The sequence below is a fragment of the Artemia franciscana genome, chromosome 19 (assembly GCF_032884065.1).
Source record: "Artemia franciscana chromosome 19, ASM3288406v1, whole genome shotgun sequence".
NCBI classification, from domain to species: Eukaryota; Metazoa; Arthropoda; class Branchiopoda; order Anostraca; family Artemiidae; genus Artemia; species Artemia franciscana.
Window position 1 is genome coordinate 30,385,525 of NC_088881.1, and position 13,262 is coordinate 30,398,786.

Here is a 13,262-nt window from a genome sequence, read left to right on the forward strand (position 1 = left end):
AGACGTTTTTTAAACACACGCTTAGTTTTTTGTTTTATTTCAAATACATTTCCAGATTGTGGTCGACCATTAACAATCCATATTCGCAGTCACAATTTGGCCTTATTTTCTACGATTCTCAATTCAGGGTCACACGACCATATTGGTTTTCTTGTACTTCTTCTTACTCGCTCCTGAGGAACGGCAACCTCCTGAAAATGTTTTAAACACCACACAATTCGGTTGTATTACTGATTCAGATGATAATTGCTTTTTGTAGAGCGAACATTTAGCTGGAACAAGTAAGGGAACTTTAAGCTGGTACACGTAAAGAACCAAGAAGTATGGCCAGGGTTGAAATATATAGTGACATATTAGCCTTTATCCAGTTGCTCCGAACAAATCATTTAGAGGCAGGGGAATCTGCCTGGGCTGTACTATTTGTTCTAATCGGAAAGTAGAGTGATTATGGAAGGTGATCAATATCCTGCTCATCTTCGTGGAAGTGCACTGTTGAAGATGTAATAAACTGGGAACAAATCACATGGTCAATATCCGATAGGCTGCCAGAATTATGGACCTATGAAAAACGTCGAAGACCATCAGACTACTATGATTTCTAGCACAATGAAAATATAAATAAGAAAAAGGAGAATACCGCCCATTTGTTCATTGTTAGATATATAAGTTTAGACTCCAGGGGACAGACTTAAGTTGAATTTCTTGTTCGAATATTGATGTCGAGTTGACCTATTTAGTTGAGGGAGTCTACTGTATCGAAGACCATCAGACTTCTATAGCAGCAGTAATAGACTACTACAATTGTTAGCATGACGAGAATGACAAATAAATTTGGGATTATTGTCCATTTCTTTACGGTTGGCCATATAAGTATAGACTCCAAGGGGCAGACTTAAGTAGAATTTCTTAGTCGAATATCGATTTGAGTTAGCCCGTTTAGTTGTGTTCAAGGAATCTAAATTTACTGAAGATCATCAGACTACTATAGCCGTAGTCATAGACTACTACATTTGTTAGCATAATGAAAATAAAGAGAAGAAAATAGAAGAGATTGCCCATTTCTTTATGGTTAGCATATAAGTTTATACTCTGGGGGCTGACTTTTGTTCAATTTTTGATTCGAGTATCGATTTAATTTGGCTCATTTAACTGCATATATTCCTGTTCAACCTTATTCTGTTGTTTTTCCTTTTCTTACCTTTTTGGTCCTCTGTCGACCGTTGTCTTGTAAACTTTTGGTGGTGATTTCATGTATCATATAATATAATATTATTGTATCTATATCATATCGCATCATATAGGTCGTTCCGAACATGTAGAAGGTGTTGCTGAAACAAATTATATGACATAATGCCGATCAGGTCCTAGTTTGAATCTGATAAAGGAGGTATTGGAACGTTGGTGACTTACCTTTTTAAATAATTATATTTATCTGATCCATCCTATAAGCCAGTTAACTAATTTATAAAAGATTGGCACCAAGAGTATGACTCATTTTCCAGTCCGTACAGTTTTTCTTGTCTTTTGGATGACTTAATAACAGCAAATTTATTTACCGAAGTCAGTTGTTTTCTTCATATGGTGATCGACCCCGAACTGATCAGAATGTCAAATTTCACACCTACCCGGTTTACAAGATTATCACGCCGCCATGCTTTACAGTTCAGTTTTGTAATTGAATAGTAAGTCTCAGTTTTGTAATTGAATAGTAAGTTTTTCTAGATTTTATTGCGTCCATATGTTTTCCTAGACTAGACCCAGGCTAGACGAATTATGGCCCTGATTTTGCTTTAGGAGAATTAATCTCCTAAGCTGAGACGGGTATGAGAGGAGATACCTGGAGTTGTAAGCCTTTCCAGATTTTATTGCTTCTATATGTTTTCCTAGACTAGACCCAGGCTAGACGAATTTATGGCCCTGATTTTGCTTTGGGAGAATTAATCTCCTAAGTTGAGCCGGGTATTAGAGGAGATACCTGGTAGATACTTGGAGTTGTAAGTCTTTCCAGATTTTATTGCGTCCATATGTTTTCCTAGACTAGACCCAGGCTAGACGAATTATGGCCCTGATTTTGCTTTAGGAGAATTAATCTCCTAAGCTGAGACGGGCATGAGGGGAGATACCTGGTAGATACCTGGAGTTGTAAGCCTTTCCAGATTTTATTGCTTCTATATGTTTTCCCAGACTAGACCCAGGCTAGACGAATTATGGTCCTGATTTTGCTTTGGGAGAATTAATCTCCTAAGTTGAGACGGGTATGAGAGGAGATACTTGGAGTTGTAAGTCTTTCCAGATTTTATTGCATCCATACGTATTCCTAGACTAGACCCAGGCTAGACGAATCATGGCCCTGATTTTGCTTTAGGAGAATTAATCTCCTAAGTTGAGACGGGTATGAGAGAAGATACCCAGTAGATACCTGGAGTTGTAAGTCTTTTCAGATTTAATTGCGTCCATATGTTTTCCTAGATTAGACCCAGGCTAGACGAATTATGGCCCTGATTTTGCTTTAGGAGAATTAATCTCCTAAGTTGAGACGGGTATGAGAGGAGATACCTGGTAGATACCTGGAGTTGTAAGTCTTTCCAGATTTTATTGCATCCATATGTTTTCCTAGACTAGACCCAGGCTAGACGAATTATGGCCCTGATTTTGTTTTGGGAGAATTAATCTCCTAAGTTGAGCCGGGTATTAGAGGAGATACTTGGTAGATACTTGGTGCTGTAAGTCTTTCCAGATTTTATTGCGCCCATATGTCTTCCTAGACTAGACCCCGGGCTAGACGAATTGTGGACCTGATTTTGCTTGGGGAGAATTAATCTCCTAAGTTGAGACGAGTATGAGTGGAGATACCTAGTAGATACCTGGAGTTGTAAGTTTTTTCAGGTTTAATTGCGTCCATATGTTTTCCTAGACTAGACCCAGGCTCGACGAATTATGGCCCTGATTTTGCTTTGGGAGAATTAATCTCCTAAGTTGAGCCGGGTATTAGAGGAGATACCTGGTAGATACTTGGAGTTGTAAGTCTTTCCAGATTTTATTGCGTCCATATGTTTTCCTAGACTAGACCCAGGCTAGACGAATTATGGCCTTGATTTTGCTTTAGGAGAATTAATCTCCTAAGTTGAGACGGGTATGAGAGGAAATACCTGGAGTTGTAAGTCTTTCCAGATTTTATTGCTTCTATATGTTTTCCTAGACTATACCCAGGCTATACGAATTATGGCCCTGATTTTGCTTTGGGAGAATTAATCTCCTAAGTTGAGACGGCTATGAGAGGAGATACCTAGTAGATACCTGGAGTTGTAAGTCTTTTCAGATTTAATTGCGTCCATATGTTTTCCTAGACTAGACCCAGGCTAGACGAATTATGGCTCTGATTTTGCTTTAGGAGAATTAATCTTTTAAGTTGAGACGGGTATGAGAGGAGATACCTGGTAGATACCTGGAGTTGTAAGTCTTTCCAGATTTTATTGCATCCATATGTTTTCCTAGACTAGACCCAGACTAGACGGATTATGGCCCTGATTTTGCTTTGGGAGAATTAATCTCCTAAGTTGAGCCGGGTATTAGAGGAGATACCTGGTAGATACTTGGAGTTGTAAGTCTTTCCAGATTTTATTGCGTCCATATGTTTTCCTAGACTAGACCCCGGCTAGACGAATTATGGCCCTGATTTTGCTTTAGGAGAATTAATCTCCTAAGTTGAGACGGGTATGAGAGGAGATACCTAGTAGATACCTGGAGTTGTAAGTCTTTTTAGATTTAATTGCGTCCATATGTTTTTCCTAGTCTAGGCACAGGCTTGGAGAGTTATAGCCCCGATTCTGCTTTTGGAGAATTAATCTCTTAAGTTGAGACGTATATCAAACAGTTCCTGGTAACGAACTGTAGTAAGGAGCGACCCGGCTCATTAGTAACCAAAACTCAAAAAAATGGATTTTGATACCAACAGCTACATCAAAAGAATCGCATTTTAATGCTGATTTTAAATATATAAGTTTCATCAAGTTTGGTCTTACCCATCAAAAGTTACAAGCCTGAGAAAATTTACCTTATTTTAGAAAATAGGGGGAAACATCCCCTAAAAGTCAGATTCTATTTGAAACCATTGAAACCATCAGATTCAGCGTATCGAGAACCCTATTGTAGAAGTTTCAAGCTCCTATCTACAAAAATGTGGAATTTTGTATTTTTTGCCAGAAGGCAGATCACGGATGCGTGTTTATTTGTTTGTTTTTTTTTCCCAGGGGTGATCGTATCGACCCAGTGGTCCTAGATTCTTGCGAGAGAGCCCATTCTAACGGAAATGAAAAGTTCTAGTGCCCTTTTTAACTGACCAAAAAAATTGGAGGGCACCTAGGCCCCCTCCCACGCTAATTATTTTCCCAAAGTCACTGGATCAAAATTCTGAGATAGCCTTTTTATTCAGCGTAATCAAAAAACCTTATAGCCATGTCTTTGAGGACGACTTACTCCCCAAAGTCCCCGTGGGAGGGGCTACAAGTTACAAACTTTGACCAGTGCTTACATATAGTAATGGTTACTGGGACAGACGTTTTCAGAGGGATTTTTTGGTTGTCGGGAGGGGTTGAGAAGAGGGGGATATGTTGGGGGAACACTAATCGAGGAATTTGTCATGGGGGAAGAAAATTTCCATGAAGGGAGCGCAAGATTTTCTAGCATTATTTAAAAAAATGAAAAAATAGATATGAAAAAGTTTCTTCAACTGGAAGTAAGGAGCAGCATTAAAACTTAAAACGAACAGAAATTATTACGCATTTGAGGGGCTCACCTCCTCCTAATACCTCGCTCTTTACGCTAAAGTATTTTTTAGTAATTTCAACTATTTATTGTATGGTTTTTGTGATTCAGGGGTCATTCTAAAGGAATTGGGACAAAATTTAAGCTTTAATGTAAAGAGCGAGGTAGTGACCAGGGGTTGAACCCCCTCATATACGTAATAAAAACTTGAGAATACAAAAGCTCGTTACGTAAGCTAATTTGTAAGTTATATATATCTTTAACTAATAAAAACATTCGTAAGAAATTAAAATTTCTAGTTGCCTTTTTAAGTAACCAAAAAACCGGAGGACAACTAGGCCTCCTCCCCCGCTCCTTTTTTTCTCAAAATCATTCGATCAAAACTATGAGAAAGCCATTTAGCCAAAAAAAAAAAAAAAAATGCAAATTTTCGTTTTATTTATTCATCTGTGGAGAGCCAAAATCAAAACATGCATTAATTCAAAAACCTTTAGAAATTAAATAAAAAACAAGTTGTTTTAGCTGAAAGTAAGGAGCGACATTAAAACTTAAAACGAACAGAAATTACTTCGTATATGAAAGGGGCTGCTTCCTTATCAACGCCCCGCTCTTTCCGCTAAAGTTTTTCACTGTTATAAAAATTAGAGTTGAGAGAAAGAGTCAAACTTTAGCGTAAAGAGCGCTAAGTCTTTACTCTAACTTTGACTCTTTGTCACAACTCTACTTAAAAAAAACAAAAAACCTTAGCGTAAAGAGTGAGGCGTTGAGAAGGGGACAACCACTTTCATATACGGAATAATTTCTGTTCATTTTAAGTTTTAATGTCGCTCCTTACTTGCAGTTAAAAAAATTGTTTTTCTTAAATTTCTGAACGCTTTTGAATTAATGCGTGTATGGATTTTCGCTCACCGCACATGAATAATTAAAACGAAATGTGCATTTTTTTTTTGCTAAATGGCTTTCTCATAGTTTTTATCGAACATTTTTGATAAAAAAAAGGGGTGGGGGAGGAGGCCTGGTTGCCCTCCAATTTTTGGATACTTAAGAGTGCAACTAGATTTTTTTACGAACATTTTTGTTAGTAAAAAACTTACGTACCTCACGAATTAACTTACGTAACGAACTTCTACATTTGTGTATTTTTATTACGTATATGAGGGGGTTCGCTCCCTCGTTAACCACCTCGCTCTTTACACTAAAGCTTGAATTTTTTCCCAAATCTTTAAGAATGACCCCTGAATCACAAAGGCCGTAGAATAAATAGTCGAAATTACTGAAAATACTTTAGCGTAAAGAGCAAGGCATTGTGGAGGAGACGAACCCCCTTATATGCGTAATATTCTATGTTCGTTTTAAGTTTTAATGCTGCTCATTACTTCCAGTTGAATTTTTTTTCTCGTTGTTTTTTTTTTAATAATGCTAGAAAATCCTGCGCCCCCTTCATGGAAATTCTCTTCCCTCATGATAAATTCCTCCATGGAAAGATCCTCCGACGTAACCCCCTCCCCTACGCGAAAAAGTCCCCCTAATAACGAACCAAATAGTTCGTTACCACAAACTATTTGATAATAATCGCTTCTCTCCCCTAATCAAATTTAAGCCCTTTTTGAACCTTTGAAAGTGCCAAGAATTTCTGTTTTTTGGGCATAAAAATGGCATAAAACGTTGGTTTCAAACTTACTATAAGATTACCAATTCGTTTTTATAAATTTAAATACTACACAAGCATTGGTTTATCACGATTAAGTTGGATAAAAAATTCAAAATAATTTCTCCATTTTTCCATCCGCCATGTTTCTTCTGTCAGTTTTGGTATTTTTTCACATATAGGTGAAACGCCAGTTTTTAAGTGGCCTTACAGAATAAGAAGAAAACATGGCAGATTTGTTTTGAATCTTTTTTATTCAACTCAATCTTGACAAATCAGTCTTATAATTCACAATCAATGGATGTTCAATGAAATAGCAAGTTTGAGATAAATGTTATAACCCTTTTTTTTACATTCAAGAAACATAGAATAGTATTATTTTCAAGGGTCCCAAAAGAGCTAAAAAGTGAATTTGTGAGAAAAGCGATTATTATATTCAGAAAGAGCATAAAAAATGGCATCTTGTGGAAAGTTTACTTTATTAGTAAGTAAATAATATGAATAGCAAAATATTTACCGAAAATAGCATACAAGTCATGATAGGGTACGGGTTACTTCACATTAGGAGCGGAGTGTAAGGCTCAATAGTACCGAAGGGCTACTCCAACCCCTATAGAGGGTATCAATGTAATGTCTGCTAGATGTCACTGCGATGCCACTAGATGTCTCTAGTGGCCATTTAAGGGAGACTTCATGCTCAGTCCCTTTTATAGTCAGTCAAGCAAATAAGTGGACATCAAAATAATCCTGGAAATATGTTTTTGCCAAAGAATTTGTGTATTAACATCAAAACCAGTGTTATATCTTATCTTTTAGTTTTGTGTTATATTTCCTTATGGACTTTATTATTTTTTCCCCTAAGCAAAAACAACTAGACCTACGTTGCCTGGGCAACGTGAAGTGTTGCGGCAACCTTTGTCCGGCTTTGCCGATTAAAGTGTTGCGAGAGCAACACTTTGGTTTTGTTTCTTCGCTATCGGTTAAATGCTGAAGTTGTCAGCCTATCGAAGCTTTTAAAACAGTATGTTCAAAGAAGAACGCAATCAGTAATCACATGATCACACCCCAGCGTTGAAAAAACAACAACAAAAGAATATTGAAAGAAAGGACTAAATTGACTTTGCAGCCAGTTGAACATTATCTTTTTCAATCGTAGACATCGTAACGGATGAAAACTAGGAACAATATCTTGTATAATCTAGTTGGTATTAATTATAAAACTATCCGGAGCTTTTCAGGATCAAAATACCATAGATGACATTCTAATAATTATTACGAAACTACCTCATTGTTTTGTATTATCGTTTGTACCCGTTGCGTAACATCTTAATTCTAGGTTACAGTGATTGATAGACCATCGATATGAACTTTCTTACCGACAGATTTACAGGGATCGAATACAATGTGCACCAATTTGGACAAATTTCTAGCCTAAAGTGAACCGATTTTTACTTACAAGTCCCTCTCCCGAGATAGACATCAAGTTCAACCGGAAACAAATAATGGGTACACCAACAAGCAAAAGTTGCAAACTCCTCATCTCTGAAAATGATTGTAACCTAACAGCCGATTATTACTTACTAGGCCCCTAAATGTCACTTTGCAGCCGGTTGAACTTTATCCTTTTCAATCGTAGACATCGTGACGGATGGAAACTTGGAACATTATCTTATGTAATCTAGTTGGTATTATAAAGCTATCTGTAACTTTTCAGGATCAAAATACCATCAGGGACCCATAAATTTCCTGTAATGACTCGCCATCCAGGATCGCTTATTATTGGATGGCGAGTCATTACAGGAAATTTATGGGTCCCTGATTCCATAGATGTGTACCAATTTGCACAAATTTGTAGCCCCTCGTGAGCCTCCTCTAGCAACCGATTCTTACTTACAAGTCCCTCTCCCGGGATATACATCCAAGTTCACCGGAAACAAATAACGGGTACACCAACTAGCAAAAGTTCCAAACCCCTTGTCGCTGAAGTCATTGTAGCCTAACAGCCGATTATTACTTACAACTCCCCTACATGTCTTACAATCGGGAACCAAGTTGTTCTTACCATCAATTACACCAGAAACAGATAATAGGTACACCAATCAGCAAAATTTGCAAACCCCTCATTGCCAAAGATGATTATAAGCTAATAATCGACTGTTGCTTGGAAGTCCCCTACATATCTCACAATTGGTATCGGCCTATTTTTGGTTCAAGTGTGTACCTTACCACTGAAGTTGTCAACCCCTTGAAACTTTCAAACTGGTGTATGTCATGAAGGAATTTTTGTAACAAAAAATGGATGACATATACTTTGATCAGCTCATCAAGGTCTATCGATTGTCATTGAAAAAAAAATTCTATCTGTCTTAGTTCAAAAGTTGACTTTTTTGCCGGAGGCCAACTTTCTAACACCACCACTTAGAAAGGAGCAAAGAATAAGCTCTAATTTCTTTAGCAATGAGAGAACTTTTAAAGTTTAAGAGGTATATGTGATACCATTTCTCTTTTGCAATCCCAAGTAGAAAAAAAAGAATGGTAAAGTCAGCTGAAATCACGAACAGAAATGGCTAGAAACAATAGATGGCAGCACTTTCGGACCCGTGGGAAAATCGCACTTTTTTGTTTCTGTAAATTTTTCTATTTATCACTCAAAGAAGATATATTGACTGTGGGGCCGGGGAACTACCGCATATATTTAACACTTATAGATTTTAGTCCATCTTCAATTTGAAACTGGTGCCTGCCTGCTTGCCTGCTAGAACGGAGCTTTCCACTCCAAAGCAGAAACATGGTTTGATGAAACGAAAGCTTGGCTGCACAACTTCAGATACTCCTCTCTGACATAGGCTATATAACTCCACTTCACTTCGCACACCATAGGCTCTGGCTCGAGGACAAGCAAAAACCATCCTTTTTGGCCCCAGGCAAGAGTTCTACGGAGCTTTCCATAATGTAATGTCATATTCATCAATCCGGCCTGAGGTCCACACTTTCCGTAAAAACCGCACAGGTTAGACCCTTACCAGTTTCCAGGAATAAGCTGAGATCGGCGGCATAGGAAAAAAAAAAAAAAACAAAAAAAAACGGGACAAAACCAAAGTGTTGCTCTCGCAACACAATTATTTAATTTAAGCTCTTATTTTATAACAAACAATTAATTTCAATTTCTTTTCCAGTACTATTTTGAGATCTTATAAAGAAGACGTAAATATACAAAAAGTTCTGAGCAGCTATGCATCTGCTGCATTCGAAATGCCTGAAGAAAGTCGTGATTCACAAAGAGAATCTCAGATTAGCAGAGAAACTTCTAAAAATCGTATAAAAATCGAAGTTCTTCCTAACAACGCTTTTAGTAAGATTATTTCTTATATATTTTATTATGTATGTTTGAAGTGTAACTTATAATTAGATTTTATGATGATAGTATGTTATTATATAATGAGTGTATAGTAATTGTATGTTATTCAAATGCATGGTTGCAGCTACCGCCGCAACCATGGTATGCAGGGTGTTGACTCTTGTTCGTATAATAAGAACTATAATTTATAATACTTTTAAAAAAAGGATCGGAATAGCTGGTTGTGATAATGCAAAAGGTGAGCTACAACTCATAGTAACCAAAATCGAATTACACATTTTGGAAAGTATACGATGAACCGTATACCATTGTAACAAAAAGTAAAAAAATAACGTATTCTGGATCAAAATGCCCGGTGAGTGAAAATCCCTAGTGGTTGCAATCACTGCAACGTATTGAAAGGTAAACCATAGTAAGTAGTAACCAAAGGTTGAGTCATCAGGGTTGCAGCCGTAGTGGCAACCTAGTACGAGATGATCGCATCCCATAATAAGAAATAAAACAGCCCATAATTTCTAAAAATAGTATTAGATTGAAAAAAAAAAAATCATACAATTAGAATAACCTTGTCCAATACCCTTGTCTGTATAGTAGAAAATGCTGAATAGGAACTGTGAAACCCTAGTGTTGCCCTGTTAGTGATTCTATATACTAAGACAACATATTACAGGGGATTTTATTTTTTTTAAGAAGAGGTCCTTTTCCCAAGTGGAGTGGATTTTCTGATAAATCCACTGGAACTAACTGAAAATACTGGTAATGATTGGTTGCAAGGTAATTGTGCCAAAACTAAAATAACTATTTGTTTGCAGTTACGTCATTTGTTTGCTGTTGTTACGTCATTAATGTTTAGATGTCGTGTAACATTTGGACATAAACTATAACTATATGTGAACAATTGACGAATCACATAACTTACAGCCATTTCCCTCGGGGTAGATATACCCCGAGGGGGTATAGGGAGGGGTTGATATCCCCAAAGACATAGTTACTGTACCTTTCAACTATGCTAAACAAAACGGTTATCCAAAAATTCTGATTGGATGTGTTAAAGGAAAATAATGGGCGTAAGGGTGGGGGTGCTAGTTGTAACCAGAGATGTCCCTGTTATGAGAAACAAATCATTTGAAAAATTGCCAGAAGTACTACTAGTCTAGAGAACATTTCCCATAAGCATAAAGCTATTTAATTCACAGCTTTGTTTGGATTTTCGCAAAGATCGAAAGGTGAAACAGTAAAGGAAAAGCGGCATTGCCACTAGTTCTAAAAAATTGTCGCTCGACCAACAACCCAAGAATCACTAATATCTAAAATTCCTCTAATCTCCTCACAAATCCTTGTTTGGTTTTCTGGATAAATGTATGATTAAAGAAAGGTAAGAATAGACATTCCGCGAAGATAAAATATAATAAGAATTGCCACTGGCTTGAGAAAAATCAGCTAGCTAGCTCGCCAAAGATTAATGCCCTAATGAAATATCTCTAAAGATATAAGGCTACTGATGTTGGGTCTCTGTTCAGGTTTTTAGAAGGATTGTGAGGCTAAAGGAAAAAGAAGCAAAGAAAAGGCAAGAATCGATATCCCGAGAAGAACGGATGGAACCAGAATTCAATACATTACTCTAAAAACTCTAAGACATAGAAAAAACTATAAAAGCATAGATTTGCTTCAGTTACATTTTGTGATTTTCGTCAGAATTTGCCTGACCCAAAATTGTAAAAAATATAGTAGGAATGTTGAGACCAAGTTAATATAGAAAAAAGCTATAATTTGAAAACCAAATTTTATGGTATAAAAATGTTCTAACGTTTAGCGGGGAGGGGGGTTCAATGTATTGTTATAGGGGGATCAAGGATCAAATATTCGAAGAGATACATTCTTGCCATAAATTCTCAAACCCTCACCTAACGTTTACTGATTAGGCTAAATTATAGTTTCGTGAACACTGTTGCTAGAAACAAGTCTAATTTGGTACCAATGCTAAAATCAGATTTGATTGTAACAACAATTTGCTTAAACACACCCGAAACTTGCATTCTCTCTACCAATGTTCAATTATCCTCTAATAAACCTTTATATTTTGCCATAGATCTGGACAAGGCGATAAGTAGAATTGCTCAGAGTAGACTTGACGGTGAGGGCCCAACCTCATCTGAAGAAGCTTTATTAAAACTTGTCTCAGTCTTGCCACAATTTGTCCCCTCTTCAGGCACACCAAGCGCCTCTATCCAAGCTGCTGGAGCTATTGTGTACGTTCTAGACAGATGGCGAAACAGTAAAGATATTGAGCGAGCAATGGAAGGAAGAAGGTATAGAGTGGAATCTATAAGGATTGTTAGCATGTAAGTTTCCTAATATAATTAAGGTATTTATTCTGATTGCCTACTTTAGAGAACTAAATAAAATATTGAATTAATTATTATATTAAGAGTTAATTAAATATTGAATTAAATAATGGATGGATTCCAGGTTTGACAAGAAGTTACTAAAAATCACTTGAAACTTACTTTTTCGTCCCGGGTGATGTTGGCGCAATAACTGAAACAACAGAAAAGTAATTTCGACTTTGTGAATTAAATCTTCAGTAAATCACAGTTATGTCAATTTCTAGTGAAGTAAAACGTATTGGAAATCTACTACAGGTAAAGAGAGATGGATACAGTTGAAGCTTACAAAGATTAAGCCCTTAGTAACGTCACAACTCTTCCCAGTGGAACGTAAGCTACGAAAGCTACTAGGGATTGCAACAACCGTTTTTTGTGACTAAAAACACCAGTCTAAATGACATTTCACAATTTCGTCTTAAAGGCTCATCGCTTTCCACGTAGATTATTATCAGAGATTCTATTTGATGGCACAACACAATTTTGTGGATGTATGTGAAAAATATCAGAACTAATAATTTCATCATAAATGGGACTTAGAAAAGGATCTCTAGTGTCAGTTAACCTTTCACCGTTACTAAGAAAGGGTCATCATATTTTAGTTTTGTGTTTTGTTTTAAGGTTTGGTTTTTTATATTTTTATCAGTTTTATTCTGCACTGAGAACGGTCAAGCGGAGGGTATTTACCGAATTGCATAATTTTTCAACTTTTTCACTGGCTGCTTATTGCCCTCGTTTTCTTCCTTTCTTCGCGATTTTATGTTTTATCATAATTAGCCAGTGTGGTCTCAGAAATTATATACGCAAGTTTTAACAGATTCGCTAAAGTTATTGCATAAGCTGCAAAAATATTTATGGTGTCTGAGTGATAATTTTATGGTGTTTGAGTAATAATCTTAGTGATAATTCAAGCTAGAAAAATACTTGAAAATTTTAAAATTAGTTTGGTTTTCCTTTCGCTTAAAGTAACTTGTTACTTCATTTTATGGGGTGGAATTCTAGTCTAGAACGATGATTTGTTTAATCTGTAATACAAAAAAAATGCTCGAAGTGGACGAGAAAGTTGTTTTGACTGAAGCAGGAGCGAGAACCATAAACGAATCAAGTA

General features: G+C 36.6%; 1 protein-coding gene across 3 annotated transcripts in view; it reads left to right on the forward strand.

Annotated features, from left to right (window-relative positions):
* Nucleotides 1–13,262, forward strand: part of LOC136039544 (mutS protein homolog 5-like) — a 117,034-nt gene that overhangs the window by 19,735 nt on the left and 84,037 nt on the right. For all 3 annotated transcript variants that reach the window (XM_065723366.1, XM_065723368.1, XM_065723367.1), the window contains exons 4-5: nt 9,589–9,764; nt 11,860–12,112. In XM_065723366.1, coding sequence (XP_065579438.1) covers nt 9,589–9,764; nt 11,860–12,112 — 429 coding nt within the window. The remainder of the gene's footprint in view (nt 1–9,588; nt 9,765–11,859; nt 12,113–13,262) is intronic.